The sequence below is a fragment of the Ambystoma mexicanum genome, chromosome 11 (genome assembly GCF_040938575.1).
Source record: "Ambystoma mexicanum isolate Mex_15411 chromosome 11, UKY_AmexF1_1, whole genome shotgun sequence".
Taxonomy (NCBI): Eukaryota; Metazoa; Chordata; class Amphibia; order Caudata; family Ambystomatidae; genus Ambystoma; species Ambystoma mexicanum.
The window spans coordinates 783,571,592-783,594,202 of NC_090934.1; the positions used below are offsets into that span (position 1 = coordinate 783,571,592).

General features: G+C 44.5%; 1 protein-coding gene across 1 annotated transcript in view; it reads left to right on the forward strand.

Moving 5' to 3' along the window:
• The window catches only part of TRIM66 (tripartite motif containing 66), a 482,967-nt gene that overhangs the window by 449,915 nt on the left and 10,441 nt on the right, over positions 1 to 22,611 (forward strand). The window contains exon 16 of the mRNA XM_069623711.1: positions 21,928 to 22,002. Within this exon, the coding sequence (XP_069479812.1) occupies positions 21,928 to 22,002 (75 nt within the window). The remainder of the gene's footprint in view (positions 1 to 21,927; positions 22,003 to 22,611) is intronic.

The window sequence follows — 22,611 nt, forward strand, 5'->3', positions numbered from 1 at the left end:
GATTGGTGGTGGATTGGAGTTCTTGGAAGTAATGGGTGGCTTTGGCATTGTCTATGACTGTTTTGTATTTGTTGTAGCAGTGTCTGAGGGGTGTCCTGGGGGCATCTGTTCTTTGCCAGACTCTTTCTAGGCTCCTGGCTTCATGTTGAACTGTTGAATTGTTGGATTTCGCTACCCTAGATGCTTTTTCAATGCTATTTGTCGTGTGGACCTCCGAAGATTTTGGAAGATGTTGACCCTGAGTACTTGAATACCTTCACTTTGTCCAGCAGCTGTCCATTGACTCTGAATGCTTGTGTGTAGTATTCACTGCATTCTTGGTCCACAGTGCGTGATTTTGGAATTTAATAATATATTTATAATTCATTCTTTTTACAGCAGCTTGACACAGTATGCCATTGGTGTAATCCATTGCCTGTCTTGGCCAGGAACACTGAATCATTGGCGGATACTAACAGTGGCACTTGGCTCCCCCTTTGCTGTGTGATCCAGCATATTGTTTATTTAGTTGAATGATCGAGATGCTTTTTTCAGAACTGGACATGTCTAAATGGTTTAAAGATATAAATGATTGTGAACTTTACCAAGACGTAAATTAGTCTGGCCAGTATTGGTAGCTGAGTTACCCTGGGGTTTACTAAGTCCTTACTGAGTGCCTGCTTTTTCTAAATATAAATTAGCATTACAGACTTTACGAGAACAGAGGCAACCTGACCTTTTTCAGGCTGTTGGAGAGTCTGGGCTCTCTCACATGCTGATGAGACCTAGTAAGGAATGCGGGATTTATCAGGGGATGAGGGAGACTGGGCTCTATCGTGACCTGAATTGTTGTGGAATATACCAAAAGCAAAGTGCGTCTGACACTAAATGGGTACTGGCTTTATCAAGCGGCGCGGGAGCCTGGAGCTGAGTAAACCTGGGCTTGATTCAGAGCAGAGAGAGCGTGCGCTTTGCTTTAGTCCATACACCGAGTGTATTGTATTCATCATGACAGTGTTTTCGCTGGCGCAGGATTTCTCATGTTTTGTTTTGCAAGACACATCTTTACTAGTGGTTGGTGGTCCTACGTGCACAGATACGCATTGCTGTTATTTGTTGCTTCAGGTGGGCAACATGTGCACTGAGCGCGTTTCAAATGCGCACAAAAATGTTTCTGATTGTCATTTAGATGGGTTTGCAGTTGTATGGCGACTCATGTTTGAGGGTTATGTTGAGTCACATTTAATTAGTGAATTAATTTGAAAAATCTCTCAGAACTGTCACTTAGGCTCATCGCCCTTTCACAGATAAATTTAGTAAAACAAGTTGTTTTCATATCCAATCTGAAATGCGGATGGGGGCGGGGGGGGGGGTTACGCATATTAAAACTACTGTCTATCTACAAGGGCCCCCTGCGCATCCTGTTGTCGTCATCAGCTCCAATGGCCGGAGCACTCTTATTACCTCACAGCACTGCGGTAGAAAGGCACACATCATGTCATGGCATTCCCTCGTAGCGATAATGTCTTTAGAATGATTTACTGGAAAGCATAATTAGTCATAGAACCATCCAGAAGGATGTTTTCCTAAATGTTTAGATGCTATCATTTCTGGTGGATGGACCCATCGCAGAGTTCAAAGGTAGTATGAGATGTCGATTCTTTTCATGCATTTCTTTCAATGCGTCATGCCTCCTTTACATGTAATAAACACTTCACATCTGCCTTCTGAGCTTCAATCAATAAAGATGTACATCAAGTGATCATTGACTGCTCCCAAAATGCCTTGTATTAATGGTATGTTGAAGAAGTAGTACATCTTAGTGGCCACTATATGGTGCTATTACACAACAATTGTTCTACCGTATGTGAGGTTTATCGAGTGCTAATGTTTTCATATGGTTGCTAAAGTGCAACCAGATAGGTATTTTAGACGTATTATTATGTATCTGCATTGTGGGCTATTTTAGACGTATTATTATGTATCTGCATTGTGTGCAGGAGGCTTGCCCGACGGCCCAGTTCTTTTAAAAGGTCATGAAACGTAAAGTTGACTTGCAAAAACCTTATACACTATGATGGGTTATTGTATTCCTTGTAACACATTGCCATACCATGCTCCCGTGTTAATACTTGGTCTTTTCCTCGCTCTGATGCAAGAGATCTTCAAGCTGTGGGCACCGTTTGTAAACTAAATACACCAAATAGCAGCTTGTAATAATAATAATGTGTTGCAAACCAATGGCTTAACGCAGTTTAGTAAAACTGTATTTACAAGTCTGCACAGTATAAAAGCCTGTCAACATAGCATAACGCAACGCTGCGCTTTGGAATAGGTGGTAACAGACAGGTACGTTCTTGCTCTACCATTGTAAACTCCAGAAATGCACTTACCAACTGATTACTGTAAAGCGTTAGGCAAGCAGTTCCAAAGAAAGCAATCTGAAATGAGTGCCATCCGGAGAGCTGCCTTCCCCACCTTGTGCTGGCCCTGCCTGCAATCAATGTCATGTCCCAATCCAACTGTAGTTACTTATGACAGGCGACTGGTGATGTCACGGCTGAAATGCAGTAAGGAAATGTGCACATGTTTTCATTATATTGATGTTGCAGGCTTCCGTGAATTACTAGCACTAGCGTGCACCCAATTTTACATTATAATAGAGGATTGTTGGATCTGCATGAACGCCTCTTCATTAGTTTTAGCGATTAGGTGACACTAAAGCGCCACTTATAAAATGAAACGTGTGCGTTAAAGTACAGTTAGGGAGAAATGGCATATGAGGCGGGGGACACAGCCCATAGGTGGTGTTTTGGTTATTTGCCCACCCACTGACTGCCCATGGCAATGCTAATACCTATGGCCATGTCCACCCAGTTCCTGGCCCTCCCCACCGAAAACACATCGTACCGGGATCTCTTTTAGCTTACTTTATCAAGTCTTACCATCAAACTTTGGGGATCATTATAACTTTGCCGGCGTGCTAATAGTGTGCTGATATTAATGCATACCGGGATGTTACCGTACCAGCAAAGTACAAGTTTGCTGACGGGGCAACTGATTTACTTCCAGCTAATAGCTGGAAGTAAGGCAGGCACCTTACTGGAAAATATTACTGGTATTACGGGCACCGATCTTACCGGTACCGGTAAGACCAGAAAATCCCCCTATGTAGTCCAATGGGACTCCATGGAATGGATATTTACAACTGTTGCCGGCACTCGTAATCCGGCAGTAATACCGCCTGACCAAGGTCCAGTAACGGTAATACAGTTCAGTGGTATCTGGGCAGATTTACCACCCAGATGCCACCAAACTCGTAATGAGGTATTTGTGCTATAAGTGCCTGTCAGTGGTCTTACAAAGTAGGCTTCTGAGAGTTAAGGTTTGGCTTGCCTTTACGTATTAGGCATTTGCCAGGCACTGCTATTATATGTCCAGGTACGCACACCATTTTGCAGATGCTACCATTGATGGCCAGCTAATACCACTACAGCAGTACCTGGCAAATGCATTTCCCAGCCTATACAAAAGCCCAAACTGTCAGCATTGCCAATGCTTGTTTTTTCTTGTAAAAATAATATTCCACTACTCGTCGAATTTAATAACTCATTGTAGTTAATTAGTGTCACCACTCTGCCCAACCACCCTAATGGAAGGAAAAACATGCGTCTGTCCCACTGATTTATGTGTGTGCCTCGTCCATAGGCAGGGCGTGTCTTTACTTGACAGGCGTGGGTGCTCTTAAATTACCCTGAAGGCCACTGTAATTTTCTCAGCTTGACATGGTAATTGTCTACCAAAGCAGTCCGACAGGAAGTGAAAAGTCAAAAAACAAGCAAATGTTAACAGTATGGAAAGGAAAGACACATTTCTCCAGAGAAGTGGCAGACAGGCAGTGGCACAAATGCTGTTTGTTTATTTCTTCCTGCTCTACTTAAAAGGGTATCTAATGAAGTGAATCTTGCAGCTGTCATTTATCTTTGGCATTGCATGGATATATCGATCTTTCGTTAATCACTGATGTTGGAAAGAGTGTGTTTCCAAATAACACGTCCATGGGACAGAGCCAATCCTTGATTGTCTAGTAACATTAAAAATAATAAAATAACGTGGTTTGTGTTGTGACAATACACCCATAGACATTTAGAATTTACGTGGCACAAAACATTGAAAGGATGGGGATGCCATGCCGGTGACATATAAGTTGCCACATGTGTGAAACACTGCATAATAACACATATAATGCCCCATTCACACTAAAGAATGATGTTGTAAGTAGCCCTTGAGTTCCTTGATATTGTAAAGGCACTAGGCATATATTGTCTTGCCTTTATATTGCCACAGAACTTCTTGGTGTCTCTGAATGTCTTGATTAAGTAGGCTTAGTAATGTAGAGTCCTATTAATCAACGTCACCATGGACCTAGGTGCTATAGAAAGCACAAGGACACAGGTTGAGTGCTTTATACAACCCATAACTCTGACAAGACTATTAACTTAATTTTAATGTTTTTTGGGCGGTACATTATTCTATGTAATGTCAAAACAAGGAAAATTGAAATAAATTACTACTTTTGTGTTATGATTATCCAAACAAACTGATGTAGTGGGATGAGTTTTAATGGAACGTTTTAAATGAACCAGCGACATTAAATAGTTTTCAATTTGCCTAAGGTGAGGAGTGGGGATTAACTTTGGGCGAGGAGCAGGATTAAACCACAAATGAGGGGCAGGAATCGGCTTCAGATGAAGAGCGTGTAAGCAGCTTGGAGAAGAATCTAGAGAGAGGAGTTGGGATCGACCTTGGAAGAGCAAGGATGGGCTTCAGGTGCTGAATAGGGATTGCCCTTTGTTGAAAAGCAGCAATGGGCTTGAATGAGGAGCAGGGATTAGCCTTCAATGTATTTTTACTATGTTAAAGAAACACAGCTCACTTGCATATCAAAACCAGACAAAAACTTGAGCAATAGCTGAGGGGCAGATGTAATTCCGTGGGATTTTGAATGGAGGGAAGTTATAAATACTGAAGGGGCATTGCAAATGAAGTATATAACCATGAATTACCAGGGGTTTTGTATGAATTCGTGGCAGACGGTCTGTGTGATGTCATTAATCCAATATGGCCACCACTACAATTTATTAATCAGAATTTGATGTATAACTCCAGTCAGAGTGATCCTATCAAATATTTTCTATGGACCTTTTTTGTTCACCATAAAAACTAAATAAAGAAGGTCCTTAAAATAATTTGATATCTCTAATTGTTTAGACATTTCTATTCGCAGTTTGCTTTTCATTATTGATACCATTTTTTCCTTCAATTTTTTTGCAAGTTCAGGTAATTGACAAGAACATTTGAAAATGTATATAAGAGCAGTTGAAGCATAACATTTGATTCTGTCTTCCAGCAAAATCAATTCCTTCAAAATGAGGATACCTCCAGATATCAAAAGTCATTTAAAAGTAGAATTTCCACCATCAGCCAAAAAGCGAAAATGGATAACAGACTTTTCTTTGTGTTTCTTATGTCAATCAAAAATAAATCTCCCCTGGTTAATCTAAAATGTTATGAAAAGGTTTTAGAGTGTATTAAGAAAAGAGCTGAGTGGAAAAATAACAAATACTTGAACATAAGTCTATGATTAGGCAACGTAACACCTGTAGAACTGAAAAATGTAAAAGCATAATGGCATTCAGAATGCTAGAAGCAATTTCCTCATGAGACAAGCATGGATCAAAGCAAAAGATTGTATGGAAAGCAGTTATGTGAGCCAAAGCCATCTATCTTCAGCCATGAAGAAGAGGAAGAAGTAGAACAAAGCTACACTGCAAGATCAAAAATACCTATGTACAACCGAAATAAATGCTTCTTTTGCCATAAAGGAAAAAGAAGACATCAATTACATTTGATAGCAACTGATTTAGCAAGCATCCATTTGACGAGAGAAGTAGAATAGTCTAACAATGACACATTGAAGATTCATTTTAGCGGTTTTATAGATCCTGGAGATCTTCACACAATGGAAATTGCATAGCACAAGCTATGTTGCAACACATGTAGAGAATATCTTACGATGCAAGCCTACACTGAGCATTAAGGCAAATTCACTATCTTACAAACAACAAATGTAAAATGTATATCTTCAATCAGTGATTTTCTCAGTGAAACTCTTTAAAATACATTGCAGCTAACAATGATTTAGAAGAAGGACAGATGTGGGGGCGTGGCCTGGAGCTGATGGCGGACGGAGGCTGATGTGCTGAGCTCCGGCCGAGATGCCGCATCACAATCCTGTATTGGTGCGAAGTAGACACCTTTTGAAACTACAAGCTGCTGTGTAGGTGTGGGAACCGACCTGCTACAAGGTGTGGCGAATCGCTGGCGGAATCGGAGCGGTGAATCGCTTATACGCCCGCCCGCCCGCACTTCCCCTGCCTCCCGCAACTGTCTGGGCCCAAGATGGCGACCGCCACATGAAGCTGCGGCGACCCGAGAGGAGGCCGTCTCTGCTCCCATATTTCCATAGCGGCTAATGAGAGAAGAACGCAGGAGCCCGCGATCCCCCCTCCGGAGGGGTCGGTGACCACCAGGCTGCTCAGGCCCCAACGACAGGTGCCTGCGCAACAACACCCCACCGACGCATGAGTCGGATGAGCCGCCGGCAATACGCCAGATAGCAACTACGAACCCTGCTGTCCCAGCCCGACTCCGAAGGAGTCCGCATCGGCGGAGGAGCCGTGGGGCCTCGGGGAGGAGCCACGAGACGAGAGCGCACCGCAGCGGCAGGCCCCGAGTGGCGATCCAGCAAGCCTGAGGTGAGGAGACCCGGGGGGAGCGTAACCAGAGGAAGTGCACACTGGTCCCCCGCCCCACCAGCACCCAATAAGGCACCCACTAGCATGAACAATATCTGGGCAAGGATGTGATATTGAGGGGATGCCCAGCGCAACACGCGCATTATGCCATACCAGCATACCCCAGCGGGCTGCCCCAGACACTGAGACCCTTCCCCCCTCGACCCGCCTTGCCCAAATACTACAACCTGGAACCCGTGGGGAGACGCACCACGGACCTTACAGCCGGAAGAGCCGGGGGATGTGCAATCCTCGGCAGCCACAACCCAGCACTGTGCCCTGACCCACCACGGACGAGTGCTGGGAGTGCTCCCTCCCCGGCTCACACTGAGCACTATAAACCCCAGCTTCCCTAGCTTGGACATCCCCAGAACTGGGTCGCAGCGCTGGGGTAACACCAGAACCATTGTGTGAACCCTCTACCGAGACCAACGGTCGGTGCAGGGCGGAGACTTCAGCATGGGCTCCAGAAACAAGACTAGGCCCGCAACAATGGACACTTATGTCACAACTAAGGCTAAGGATTCCACCACTCCGCCCTCCGCCGTCCCAGATCCCTCACAAGCAAAAGAACCAGACTCCACTGCGAAACAATCTCAAGTGCTAGAAGCCATAGCGTCAGTCCGCACACATATAGACTCAAAAATAGACGAGTTCCGATCTGACATCCAGCTGGTGCGCCATGATGCCAGGAAACTAACGGAGAGAGTGACCAGCAATAAAACAACCATAAAGGAAACGGCAGAAGGCACTGTCGAACTGAAAGCTAAAGTTGTGGACCTTGAGAGAAAAGTCACCATTCTTGAAGCGAGGACCGAGGTGGCGGAGGGACGGGCCAGACAGGGCAACATCAGAATATTAGGCATCCCAGAGGGCGACGAGGGTCCTAACCCAACAGCGTACATTGAATCCCTGCTACAACAGGAGATAGGAGCGGGAAAACTCACACAAGGATTCGCCGTAGAGAGAGCACATAGGTCCCTCCAGAAAAGGCCCCCTCCGGGCTCGCATCCTCGCCCGATAATTGCGAAAGTACACTATTTCCAAGATCAGAAAACCATCCTACGGTACTCCAGGGAGATGGGCGCCATTGAATGGGGCAATGCCAAAATAACCATTTACCTGGATTACACCCCGAAGGTACAGAGGGAACGGTTTGTGCCCGTTAAGGCTAGGCTCAGACAACTAAACTTAAAATACATGCTGCTCTATCCATCGAGGCTTAAAGTCATCCACAAGGGCCGCGCAGTCTTTCTGGAGTCCCCGGCGGCTGCTAACATGTGGATGGAGGATAACAACCTCTCCGAAGGAACTGAGGCCCACCCCAAGGGCAGCTGAAAATGAAATCGACCCACAGCACATAAGTAACATGAGCGTAGCTTCCCTGCAACCTCAAGCAACCAAGAAAGTAACATACACTACTGATAGCCAACTTATTTGCGGCCCCCGCTTGGCCCTCACACCAGGCACAGAACCCGACCCCCACTTATAGATTAGGTCAGGCCAGTTGCTTGACCGACCATGCTCGAGCCTGACACCCGGATGGTTTCCGACGGCCCGAGAGCACCCGAGCACCGCAGGAATGATGCAGTAGCTGGGCGCACCAGTTCCAGTTTTGTAGTTGTTGTTAATGTCAAGACTGCCCTCCTCATGAAGACCACTAATCAGACTATAGCGGACCACTGGCCAGAGGCTGGAGCCTATCATTCCATACAGTTGAATCGGGACAAAACATCTGGTAACGCACGACCAAGTTACAAGACAGGCGAGAAGCCTTCCACACCAATGATCGCCGCTGAACGATGGCGACACGTCTCAAGATAATCACGTGGAATTTTAGAGGGATGGGATCCTATCTGCGTAGGAACCGTATACATTCATACTTGAAAAGGAAGCGGGTATCCATTGCCCTCCTGCAGGAAACGCACCCTACAACTGATGTCACCGACAAACTAGTGGGCTACTGGGGCGGTCAAGGCAATGGTGCCTCCTACTCGAGGTACGCACGAGGCGTATACACATGGGTTAGCCCGGACATACCATTTCGCCAGATGGGGATGGAGGCCGACAAAGAAGGCAGATACGTCATAGTGTGGAGCATGCTGGAGAACTCCCGATTATGCATCGTGAACTCATATTTCCCCCAACATGGCATACCTACTCATCTCAAGCAGCTGTATGCCAGAATCACACACCACAGGGAAGACACTTTCCTATGGGGGGGAGACTTTAATTGCGTGATGAATGAGGAGCTAGACAGGACTGCAACCCCACGCACCCTCAATAACCCTGCCTCCTGTGCCCTTCGCAACGCGGTGGAAGATCTACATTTGGTTGATATCTGGCGAGACCTGCACCCCACCGACAGGGCTTACTCTTTCTACTGTGCACCTCATGGTCTGCACACCAGGATTGATCACTTCTTCATAGCCAGTGAACTAATCCCCCAAGTTGAGTCGGCGTGCTATCAGGGCAGGTCGATTTCGGATCATTCCCCTCTGTTAATGCAGCTCTGCCTGAAGGGCCCTAGGCCCCCCATCCCGATGTGGCGCATGCCGACGGAAACCCTGATGGACTCCGCATTTAAGGAAACCCTAGGAGAAAAACTGCAAGAGTACATAGAGATCAACATGGGATCAGTCGAGAAATGGAGCACGCTGTGGGAAGCTATGAAGGTGGTAATAAGGGGCGTGATAATAGCTGAAGCCTGCGGGATCAGGAGGCAACTGAGAAGGGAGTTGGAGCACAAGGAAGAAGAGATTAGGCACCAAGAGGGAACTCTACCCCCGACCATTGCGAGTGAGGCCAGGCTGAAGGAGATTAGAGAGGACTCCAGGATTGCATGGGAAAGACTATCCAAGTTCGATTTCTCTGCACGAACCCTCAAGGCACACAAAGAAGCAGATAAGCCAGGCAGGATACTTGCCTGGTTATGCAGGAAGGAGAACCCGCGACAGCCCCTCAGAGAGATCAAAGATGAGGATGGTATAACGCAAAGATCACAACAAGCAATAAACAATGTCTTTTCAAACTTCTACGCCAAACTCTATGCTCACAACGAGCGAATCCCTGAAGAGGATATTAGAGACACCCTGGATGAGATCGAGCTTCCCAGATTAAGCCAAGAACAACAAGACGCGCTGGGAGAAGCCATCACACTGGAGGACATATCGGAGGCGATCCGGTCCCTCTCCACAAACAAGACTCCTGGGACAGACGGCCTTATCCCGGAATTTTACAAGGCCTATGAGGGGATCCTAACCCCGATACTACATGTAGTGTACACGGAGGCATACCAGACCGGGACCCTGCCAAGCAGCATGAGAGAGACCCTCATAATACCAATGCTTAAACCAGGTAAACCTGCCGATGAATGCGACTCGTATCGCCCCTTGGCGATGCTGAACTATGACGGCAAGATCCTCACAACTATACTAGCCAACAGGCTCTCGAAGGTAATAGGATCCCTGATACATGAGGACCAGAACGGCTTCATCCCAGGACGCAACACCACTGCCAACCTAAGAAGGCTACAACACGTTATGGCACAAACAGCGGAGCGCCCGGATGATCTAGCTGTGCTCTCACTGGATGCCATAAAGGCTTTCGATTCAATATTTTGGGAATGGCTCATTGCGACCCTGAGGGAGTTTGGACTCGGAGAGCAATTCATCCGGTGGGTAGAGGTCCTCTATAACGACCCGGTGGCGAGGGTGAAGACTGGAAGTATGGTGTCGGAGGCTTGGCCCATCCAAAGGGGAACCAGGCAAGGGTTCCCATTATCGCCGATGCTATACATCCTGGGCCTGGAACCAGTGGCAATCTATTTCAGGAGGCAGCTATTTGATTCCGGCATTAACATCAGCGGAATAGACAACATCATCTCCTTGTACGCCGACGATGTCCTTCTATATCTACTGAACCCCAGAGAGAACGCACCCACCGCGCTGGACATCCTCGACAACTTCGCCAAATATTCTGCGATAAAGTTTAGTAGACAGAAATCATGCTCCTTTCCCCTTGCAAGACTTAGAGGGAAAAACATCGAAGATTTACCCGAGATTGGGATTCAATGGCAGATGGAGGCCTTTCGCTACCTGGGCCTCACCATCGCGCACTCCCCACTTTCAACTCACGAGCGCAATACTGAAACTGCATTGTGCTGGGTACGCAGGTCCATCAGATTCTGGTCGAAACTTCCCCTTTCGGTGATGGGCAGAGCTGCAATCTCCAAAATGATAATATTGCCAAGGTTCCTCTATTACTTCACCAACATCGCGTACTATATCCCCCCTCCCTTCTTCAGGAAACTAGAATCCTTGCTTTGAGACTTCGTATGGGGCCAGACGAGACACAAACTCGCCCTGCACATCCTCACGCTTCCCCATGCTGAGGGCGGCATCCAACTGCCCGAGTTCCAGAGATACTATCTGTCGGCACAACTAACACATGTCACCAAGTGTCTTTCGGATGAGCCCTCGGACGAGACTGGCCTCCTGCACCGGCTGATCACGCCAATGCACCCCAAGGAGGTAATATGGAGTTCACTGGTGGGACCCCCCGACCCACTCATGATAGTGAAGCTGGGGAGACAGGTCTGGAACAAGGTCAAATCACTACTTGGCCTTCAGCACCCCTACATGCCTGAAATCCCCATTCTGGCTGATGTTTGCAAGACCCCCCTTGAACTGCCAATGATGAGGAGCTGGGAGACCTGCGGTCACTACACATGGGGAGACTTGTTCGACGAGGGATCATTCAGAGACTTTGACTCGCTTCAACTAAAAGATGGGCTCTCACCGGGCCAGTTCCTATGGTACCAGAGGGTGAGACATGTAGCCAAGGCAAAATGGAACACATGGCCCGAGGAGCCAGAGACACACCCTCTTGTACAGGAAATGTACAATCTGAGTGACCGCTGGAAGCCGACATCGAGACTATATGCCCAAATAAACGCCCGATCTAACCCCAGAAGTGCGCACCTGAAGGAGAAGTGGGAAGCTGCCATTGGAACCGAAATCACGGAGGGCGAATGGGCACGGGCCCTGCTGCAACCGAAGGAGGCTTCACGGAACGCCAGGTTCAGGATGATTCAGCTGAACGTCCTCCACAGGACCTATATAACACCGCACAGAATATCCACTTTCAACGACAGCATTCCCTCGAAGTGCCCATGGTGCTCCTCTGAACACGCCAACATGATTCACATGTTCTGGACCTGTCCCAGATCACAGAAGCTCTGGCTAGCTGCTGAACAGACCTGCAGGAAAGCTGGATTGGAAAGGTACGAATGGACCCCCAAGGAATGCCTCTTGGGCACCTTCCCGAGACTTAGTAAAATCAGGCATCTAGTCAAACTTATGGACATGGCGTGCATACTCACGAAGAGAACAATAGCGATGGCCTGGAAGTCGCCTGCAGGCCCGCAATACGGACCCTGGATCAAGGAAATGGAGAGATGGACTGCCGCTGAAACCAGAGCCTGGGAGGAGGGGAACAGCAGGGGCGGAGAAGATGTGAGTGCCACACTGGAGTCCTGGAAGGCCCTCATGAGAGACATGATCTTCTCACCGAATTTCAAACCCCCCTGAGCAGAGTGTTATGGCATGAACTGCAAATTAGCCATCCTGATGAGACCACCAAACCTGCGCACGTCCTGGCGCTACCCCCCAAAGACTGGCACTGAGAATTACGGCCCCGATACTGAGCCTACACGCGACGAGTGGACCGCATTGTAACAGCAGGAGAGAGGACAGTCTAAGTTGTTGTTATTGTTTTTTTGTTTTCACTTATTGTTCATTTGGCGAATGTGTCACACAATCAATATTATGAGACATAACCTATGCCTAACTGATTTATGTATGACCATAAATGCCAATAAAACATTTAAAAATAAAATAGAAGAAGGACAGATGAAAACAAGAAAACAAATCAAAAGTTTCATGGAAGAAGAACTTTAATATATTGGCATTATTTTGAGTGATCCAAAAAGAGTAAATGGACCACAACAAGTCTCACTGAAAGTAGCGGCAGATGTTGCAGAAGAAGAATTTGAATATATTGAGAAAAATATGAGAACCCTTCTTGAAGCAGCTACGATTTTACAAAGAGCCGTACTAACGTGTGAAAAATGGAAATTGACTGGAATTTTTTAAGAAGTGAATTTGGCAGATGTTGTTCCAAAGGAAGTTGTATCTGTTTTCCAAGTGGTGCTGTCAAGGGCAGATGAATATGAAAAGTAATTCAGAAAAGTGGGATACCACTACAATGTACATTGTCACCGATGTTTATATATGAAATTCTATCACCACAACAAGCTTTCTATGTGAGCACTTCTACCACACGCCATACCCACGAAATGCCCTTGCAAGTGATAGTTGGGCTCACAATACACACAGCTACCCACAGGAAATTCAGCATTCAATTTGTGCATAGCATGCGAGCTTCTATACATTATACCAGAGTCCTTCATTTTGGGACACAGATAGACACAGAGGTAATAAAATGCATGGATGAGTGTGGAGGATCTTACATTCCCTCAGAGTTGGTCAGAGGCAGATTTGTCTATTGTGCTACTGATAACATTAACTTCCTCAAGGAAACTCTATATGGTAAAGGAACTTTGCATGGTACAGTTATGGGGGTCTATCAGTAGAAGGAGGAGTCCGATATCCTAAGCGCAATTGAAATATCATTACCATCATTACTTCGATCACTGCCGAAGATTCCTCAGTCTCTGTCTGAGGTCATGTCTTGTGACATTCCCAAAGGGTGTAAACCACAGAATCCTGCAAGCAGGGAAATCACTGTTTATGCAGAGAGGAATAAGGTTATTTTAGATTCCAACAGGCTTGAGGACCTACTTTGGATGTTGATGGAAGGCTTGTTGCTGAGTACTTTTCAAGAATGTTTTGATGAAAAGTTGCTGGATACACATTGTAATCTCACTGAAAAAATCGAGACTAATGAATGTGAGGCAGACTCAGAAACACTACAGTTCCGACTTGGTCAGCTTACAATTCCATTATAAGTGATCCTCCAACTAAAGAAACTAGAGTCTGTGTACTCCCACTCATAGATGCCAGCCCAGCAAACACACAAAACAACTCACATTCATGAATAAGTTGGAGAACAGAACATCTCTTGTCACCCCAGAATCCAAAACAGTTGTAACATTGTATCTTGGCCTTTACAAGACTGTTTTAAAATTAGCTATGGCTAAAAAAAAAAGATTTGACAAAGAACTGGATGCTTAGACCACGTGAGCTATATATAATAATGGTGATGCTTCAAGCTATTGGTTCTTTCTTGGATGAAACAGGCATTGAGGCCACCTTAACTGTACTTTATGATGCAAATGTTGTATCAAAGATTCTATCAGGGAAGTTGAAGCACACACGTCACTAAGGCTTGCACTTTTCAAATGCATCATCAATGAATTCTGCAACGAGCATGTTGAAATCAAGGAAATAATGGAACCTGAGCTTAAGAAGTTACTTAAAAAGTTTACTAGTGGATAATTGCTAAGAAACAAAATCAGTCCATAATTACGTTGTGACATTTCTGAAATTTATTTATGTGATGGCCAAAATGAAAGCATTCGAGGCTAAAGAATCTCAAGAAAAAACAATACTCAGACTTGTTCTTCAGTACATTCATATGGTGGACACTGCTTTTATTTATCAGATCAGTCCGAACTGCAAACTGGCATTTACACCTTGCATCACTTGAAGAGTTTGTTAAGTACTTTTTTGATATTTTTTGATAAAGTATGCAAGTGTGATAGCATGGTTCTTAGCAGAAATGAAACAGCTGGAAAGCAAACACCCCGCACTTTTGGAGTGAATTTCAGAAAGGCAATTGGGTAGTAAACAAGACAAAGGTACCATTTTTCACTCTAGGTTCAGATGAAGCTCTGGAGCAACAAAACAGGGTAATGAAAGTACTTAGTGATCTGGTTAATATTACTCAAAAGAAACAGACTATAGCACAATTCTCTTTAGCCTCTCATGAACTGTCAAGGCTGTCTACAGAAGCAAAAATAATTGTAGGAATCACAGATTACGAACACTCAAAACATCACTGCTGAACAGCATCCAAAGCAACACGCCAAAAGGAAGATGTTCATCAGATCTACAACTCGAACATGACATTGGGCCTCATTACAAGTTTGGTGGTATCCCACTGATAAATCCGACTGGATACCACCATACCATTACCAGCACTTGGTCCAGCAGTATCACTACCAGATTATGAGGGCTGGCAATGGTTGTAAATTCCCATTCCATGGACTATTACCGTTACTGGTAATACCAGTGATTTTTGCCAGGAAGGTGACTGACTTTCCTCCATCTATTAGTTGGAGGTAAATCAGGTGCCCACCGGCAAACTTGTAGTTGGCCGGTGCGGTAACATACCGGTAAACCTTATTACTGCCACATTATTACTGTGCCGTCCAACTTGTAATGAGGCCCATTGACTGATCCTGTGAGTTATGATGGAAAATAACTCATCAACATTTCAACAAAGGCAGTTTTTGATGAAGAAATTCAGATGCATACATCAAGAATGACAGAAAAATGTTGCCAAATGTACAACAGCTTTAAAGAAGACCAGATTAAAGGAGACAGTTGTAGCCTGTGGGCACCAATGAAGATAGAGAACCTTCATCTATGTAAAGGTGAACACAAAGTTGTTCAGACAAAAGTATCAGACACCATAGTGCAGTTGAAGGCAGACCGTTCTTTGTTCACAAATTTGCTGATTGATTCATTAAGTCGAACTGACCTTGATCTACAGGAATGCTTGAGTAATTAGGAAGTCTCTGCAGTGCCTCTTACAATGTTCAACCTAGATGGTACAATGATTTTAGTTGGAACTAAAGTACGCTGATGAAGATACTGGCAGAGAAACAACATGCAGAGGTTTCTAACAAAATGGCAGAAGTCTCTTCATTTGTTAATAAGGACAGATTATCAGTACCAGAGCAAACATATTCAGCAGCTGTCCTTGATGGAATGGCAGAATTGCCAGCACTGCAGAAACCGTCATATGCCATGACCTTGCAAATGAATGAATTCAACAAGAAAATAAAACCTTATCTGCTCAAGTATGATGAAACTAATTTAGTATTTGACACCTACCAAGAAAATTCACTTAAGAACTCCATGCAAAGGAAAAGAGCAGGAAAAGCCCCACCTGTTGAGTACAACATCACGTAGTCTACAAATATTGAAACATTTACCATGAGAACCCTCATATTGCATTCTAAAACTAAAGAAGAGTTAACAGCTTACCTCTTAAATAAAGCAATTCTGCATGCACAGAGGACAAAAAGAAGCCTGGTAGCCAGTTGGAAGAATGTAGCTAAGTCATTAAATCAAAAAGTTGTTGGAGACATTGAAAGCACACATGAGGAGGAAGACACACAAATAATTCTTCATTCCCTTTATTTATCACGTCCTCATGCTACTACCCTTCACATTTTTTCACCTGCTACCAATGTTTTTGTCCTTTCACTGTGGTGGCCACTGTTTTTCCCATCTGACAGCATGTTTGTCACAGGAGTTGGAACTAACCGAAGATGTATAGATCTCAAATGTGTGTGCTTCTCCTTGTGGCCTACAAAAGTGCCTGCATTACTAGGCCTTCATGCTCTTTCCGGGTGTAATGTTACCGGGTGCTTTACGAAGAAAGGAAAACTATCTTTATGGAAAGATTTCAAGACCTCAGAAAAAGAAATCCTTAAAGCTTTGGGAAGACTTGTATGTCTAGAAGAATATTAGAAGGAAAATGAATGATTGATAGACCAATTCATTTGTCAAGTCTACTAGCTAGGAAGAAAGACTTCAGACATTGGCCAACTGCGCTGGTGGATGTTCACAAAAAAAGAGATGCAAAGTGAAAATCTGCCACCAATAACATGCTCTCTAATACCATACATCTTAAAAACTGATTACCAGGTGATGAGTGGTGATGCACTGATCAACAATGCCTGATTCTCCCAGAGCCATCACAATTCGGGTGGTAGAAGGCAGATAATCAATATTCTATTAATATGTGTATTCTGCTATGTACACCACAATCAATCATACAGCTGACACGGTCTGCATGCATGAAAGGATGGTGTGCTGTGCATTGCAAATGTGGAGCTCAGTCACTAAGGTGCACAGAACTGTGTAAGTGCTGTGGCGACAAAGAGCTCTATGATTACAACGGTTTTGTAGATGATGAAAATTAACTCTGGGACTGAGAAGATGACCTGTAAAACCTTCCTTTCTCTCTTCAAATGTAAATAGCTACTGTAGTTTTAATAGAATATTTCACATTATTTCAAACTTTCTAATTTAGTGAGCATACAGTGAAAGGTTTTCAAAGAAGTAGCAATAATTTACCAGGCTTTATCTCGGAAAAGGTAAAAGATATCAAACCATTCTGTATATAAACTTTTCTAATCCTTTGATCATGTTTTACAAAACACCTACTTAGCAGATTTACCATAGAACTACCTTAAAAGCAGTTACAGTTTGAAAACTAAATTAGTATCCGTAATGGTGGCCGTCTTGGATCTCAGGCCCTCTGCCACAAATTCAGACTAAACATGGCAACTGCACCGACCAGATGCACGGATGCTAGCTATGATGAAGCCTCTTGTGCGGTGCCATTAAAAGGAACTTTCACCTCGCGGAGGACACATTGATCCCTCAATCTCCTCTACTTTGTCTTTAGGGGGCACATTTGCCCACGCTGGGACCATACCCTTGGACATGTTCCCTACCGGTATTGGGTGCACATTCATTGTGCCACAGCCTCGCACATGAACTTTGATAGTGTTTGCTTCGTAACACCACCCGTTTGGCAGCATCAACTTACTGGGCCTCATTACGACCCAAGCGTTAAGGGGTTAACGGCGCCGTAAAAGGCTGTGGTGCCATTAACCCCTTAATGCCTTACTACGAGGTCCCTTTGCGGCTCCCGACCTGAACGGCTGGTCTGGACCAGCCGTTAAAGTAGGGACCTGCAAAGGGACCTTGATGGCAATTACAGTACCGCAATTTGCGGTACCGTAATTGCCGCCTTCCCCATTCCCATTGAGCCCTATGGGGCAAAAATGGGAATGGGGAAGGGCCATGGAGAAAGGGGGAATTACCGCCCCGCCAACCTTGGAATGGGGTGGTAATTCCCCTTTCTCCATGGCAGACTCCGGCATGGACCATGGTGCTAATAGCACCATGGTTTAGCACCGGAGTCCTAATGAGGGCCACTGTGTAATGTGTTTTACACCACTAGACATACCACAGACAGTGTGGAACCTTTGGCACAATTCACATCCTGATGAAGGCTGTTAGATTGGAGCTTCCCAAAATGCAATAGGCTGAAACACTTTTGTGTCAACTCGTTTATTTCCATATGCCAAAGTGGCAGAAACCATTATTTGGTTAAGTCTGTATTGTTTCATTGTAAACCTTGCCCAAGAAGACAAGGATGTATATGTAAAAAATCACCAGATGACAAAAAAAGTATCTATGACAGTAACTGGGTGTTTTATTGTTTTTTGAATATGGGAGGTTCACTATACATGGGTTCAAGGTATGTCATGTCAATAAACTGATTTGTGAAAATACATAAAATAAGATTGTATGTTTGAAAAAGACTACTGAATGTCAGTGTATGTTTTACTGTGGCTCTGTTCGGGATTGCCCTGACCAATCGTTTATATATAAACACCTCGTAGTACATGGTTGTATGCTTCATTACCAATGCATCCCCAGTAGGCATACCTTCCCTTCATTCAAAATCCCACAGACTAGCTTATTGTAGCAGATGCCTCTCAACTACAAAGCAGTGTTGTACATTAGGCCATCTATACCGTGTTATTCTTCATCGTCGTACTTATATTATCATAATGTAGTTATATTTTACAGATGTCTAAAGCAATGGTGCTTGGATGGGCCTCAAGTGGAGAGTCAGGGATGGTTCTAGGTTGATCAGTGGTGCAGGTCTAAAAAGACTGGTGACAGGGTTACATGTTGTTGAGTAGAGCACTGAAGCCATCTCTTATGTAGAATGTAATAGTCAGATGTAACTAAATCAAAGAGAACCCGTTATCTGTGACATTAATGAACAATTATAAGATAACAGCATGGTGAAGCCAAGAGCTATAAGTGGAGAAAGGGTTATTATCCCAAGAGATAATGACCTAGCCGTAGGTCTGTAAGGCTATTTGCACATGGAGCTGTGCAACTAAAAATGAAAGTCTTTTATTGTAGTGGAAAAATTAGCACACATAGGTGACTTGTAATGTTAATTTAATAAACATGGTACTATTAACAATAAGCATTTTGGGGTTTCTTTCTGTTTGCTAATTTGAGGGATTTAAGTGACTTTACAAAGCTGAAAACTGTTGTTTTGTGCGTTTTGTCAGGCTGCTGATCAAGTCAGAATGGTTGAAATTAGGTCTAGACCAGAGAACAAAGATTGTATTCAGTGCATTTTGATTGGCTTATAGTCAGTGTATAATGAAAACCATGTGATAATTAAGCTTTATAAGCTCTGTTTGAGTGCCGTAAAGTAGTGTTATTTGCTTAGAAGAATGAGTTAAAGGCCTGATCACAGCGGAGTGTTTACTGAGTTTTACACACCCATAATTAATAGGTACAGCCAAGGTGGGGGTCTCTAATGCTGTTATAATCCCTGTGCTCTTTCATGAGAAAGAAAAAAGAGTCAAAAGGCCGTACATGGTGGCAGCAGGTAATGCCTTCATATGCCTTAATGACAGACAGGATAGTGTTCTCTACATCCTGGGGGTAATGCCTGCTCCCTTTTGGTATTTAAATTAACACGTCTATACACAGACCCTTTTGTTAGTATACAAATGGGTGGGCTATCCTGAGGAATTGCTTGCAGGCACGTATGCACAAAGATGTTGATAGTACATACATCCGCCTGGGGGTCATGGGGAATTGGCTGCCAATGTGATTCACGATACCATTGGGCACGTGGAATGTGGGGTTTGAACAATCTGCTTACTATACCAATTCATAGAGCCCTCAGATTATCCAATGAGAAGGCTTCACACACCTTCCAAGGGTTGTAATGCCACTACCAGGAATCATAGCTCTTGTTTTTTTATTGGGTACATTTTATGGATACTGTAAACCACTTTGGATGTCCATGCCCATGTGGTTTAACGTATATAGCACAGAACTCCTCAGTGGTTTGTAATATCATTATGCTGTTCAGTTGAGGATACGTTATATGTATATAAGGCATTAAAGATTCCAATATCTATATAGATATGTGCATATCATCTTTTTGTAGTCTAGTTGTGGCATTACTGAACACCTCTAATAAGAGCATGATGTCACCACTACCCTGTAATAACATATGTCTGTTGAACTGGGACCTCACTATGCATGTAGCCAGCACCAGCACAAGGTGTGAAATGCAGCTCCTTAACCAGATGTCCAACTGCCACTTAGACACTTATATGGGTGACAAGGTGTTTAGACTCCTTTCTTCTGAAGCACCTTGCTCTGATAATTCACTATCATTAGTTGAGGAGAAAACCACAAGGTAATGTGTTCATCTAGATCCGCAATGGAGTTTATTGCAGGAGAACCATATAATTAAAGGTGTAACTAGCTGATCAGACGTCTTTCCTCTGAAGTAGCTTTCGCTGATAAATCTTAGTCATTAGTCGTTACGTAGATCACGCAGTGGCTTGTCTAGTTAATACCCTGCTGGAAGATATTACAGGAGAGCAGGCAGCTATATGTGTACTCCAAACTACAAATCTGGCTAGCAGATGCACTATTATTACACTGCTTAACATCACGTTTGCATCACATTAATAATTAAATGATTTTAAAGCAAGTCAGTTTGCATTAAATGCAGTAAACATACAATCCACATGTATTGTACACATCTGCAACTGGAAAATCTCAGAGTGAGCACGAGGCCAAATATTGCAGGAGGTTGGCAGTGTTACAAGGGATCCTAATGAGGGCCATGCCTCATTAGGACTCCGGCGCGAAACCATGGTGCTATTAGCACCATGGTCCATGCCGGATTCCGCCATGGAGAAAGGGGGAATTACCACCCCATTCCAAGGTTGGCGGGGCGGTAATTCCCCCTTTCTCCATGGCCCTTCCCCATTCCCATTTCTGCCCCATAGGGCTCAATGGGAAAGGCGGCAATTACGGTACCGCAAATTGCGGTACCGTAATTGCCATCAAGGTCCCTTTGCGGGTCCCTACTTTACCGGCTGGTCCAGACCAGCCATTTAGGTCGGGAGTAGCAAAGGGACCTCGTAGTAAGGCGTTAACGGCGCCGCAGCCTTTTACGGCACCGTTAACCCCTTAACGCCAGGGTCGTAATGACCCCCAATGTGTTAGAAGGAGTTAAGTACCCCCTATCTTTTGTAAAAAGACGGGGCATGTCATGTTATGATATGATAGGTTATTTATAACGCGCTTAATACCCAGAGGTTTCTAAACGCGGACCCGTCGATCGAACCTGCATTGCTCCGTGTCGTCTTGCTTCCAAGGCAAGAACGTTGCTGCTGAGCTATCCTCCCGAGACAAAGAAGTAATTGCACAGGTTGTCTCACTTTTTTATACGGTCACAAACACCTGGGTGAATGGCAGCATCCTCCTGATGTTTTTTAGGAGGCCATTTATCTCATATACACTTTGTTGATACCAATGTTCAGTGGTCTATAACTTGCCAGTGCTCAGAGGTTTTGTAGTCCGACTCCCTCACCATTGATTGCATGATCCCTCACCATTTGCTGGAGAGCCAAAGGTTGCAGACCCCGGCCATAGCTAATGGTGATGGCCGAGACATTGGCCACCCCTATGTTCCCAAACCCATTGGGCACAGGACACACCCTCTGCCATTTACACAGCTGCAATTAGTAAACAATCCTTTGACATCTTCCGAATGTACTCTTCCCACCCCACAAGAGACACACTACCTCCAAGTTGTTTTGTGTCTGTTAAAATAAGTCAGGGAATCGAAGCAAAGCAATGTTGGACTTTTGGATAGTTTGCCAAGTGTTTTCATAAAGGTTTTTATTTATCTTTTGCAGAAGTGTGAAAAGCTGGTGCTTTCCCTGTACTGCAGCAGCCTCAGCCTTCCATTCCAGGAGCCAGTAAGTCCTCTGGTGAGCATTCACATGTTTACTATAGAATAAAGTGATGCCTTACCATGAAAGACATTGAGAAACATGCTATTTACTGTGTCCTAAACCAAGGCCTCCGAAGAATGCCTGCTATACGCCCTTTGACCTTCTGTGATGGAAATAGTCACCCATCACTGGGATCTTAAACAGAGTCCTGGGGGTTGGCTTTGTGGTCTTGAATTCGCCTTCCTGGATGCATAACTCCCTTCTGCTCGAGAGCTGGCTTTGATCATGCCAATTTATCTTTGCCCTCTTGTTTTTGCCTTGTATGCCCTTGTCGTTGTAATACCTCTTTTATAGTACGTTTCTGTATTAACAGAAAATAGTACTGCTATTGCCTAGAGATTTAAAGGTTATACACACAAACATAGGGATTAGTGTTGATTGATTTTGATAAAACATTGTGAATGATCGGAAACTCAAATGCTGCGTGTGCTGTAGCGGGCGCTGATTGTGAGTGCCCTGATACACGCTTCTCCTGTAGTGATGTGAACATGGGGACTTCTTCTCCATTGCAAAGACCAATCGTCAATATATTGAGAACCTCTGGGAAAGCTTAGTTGCCACATTGGGTTATTACATAGCACCCTC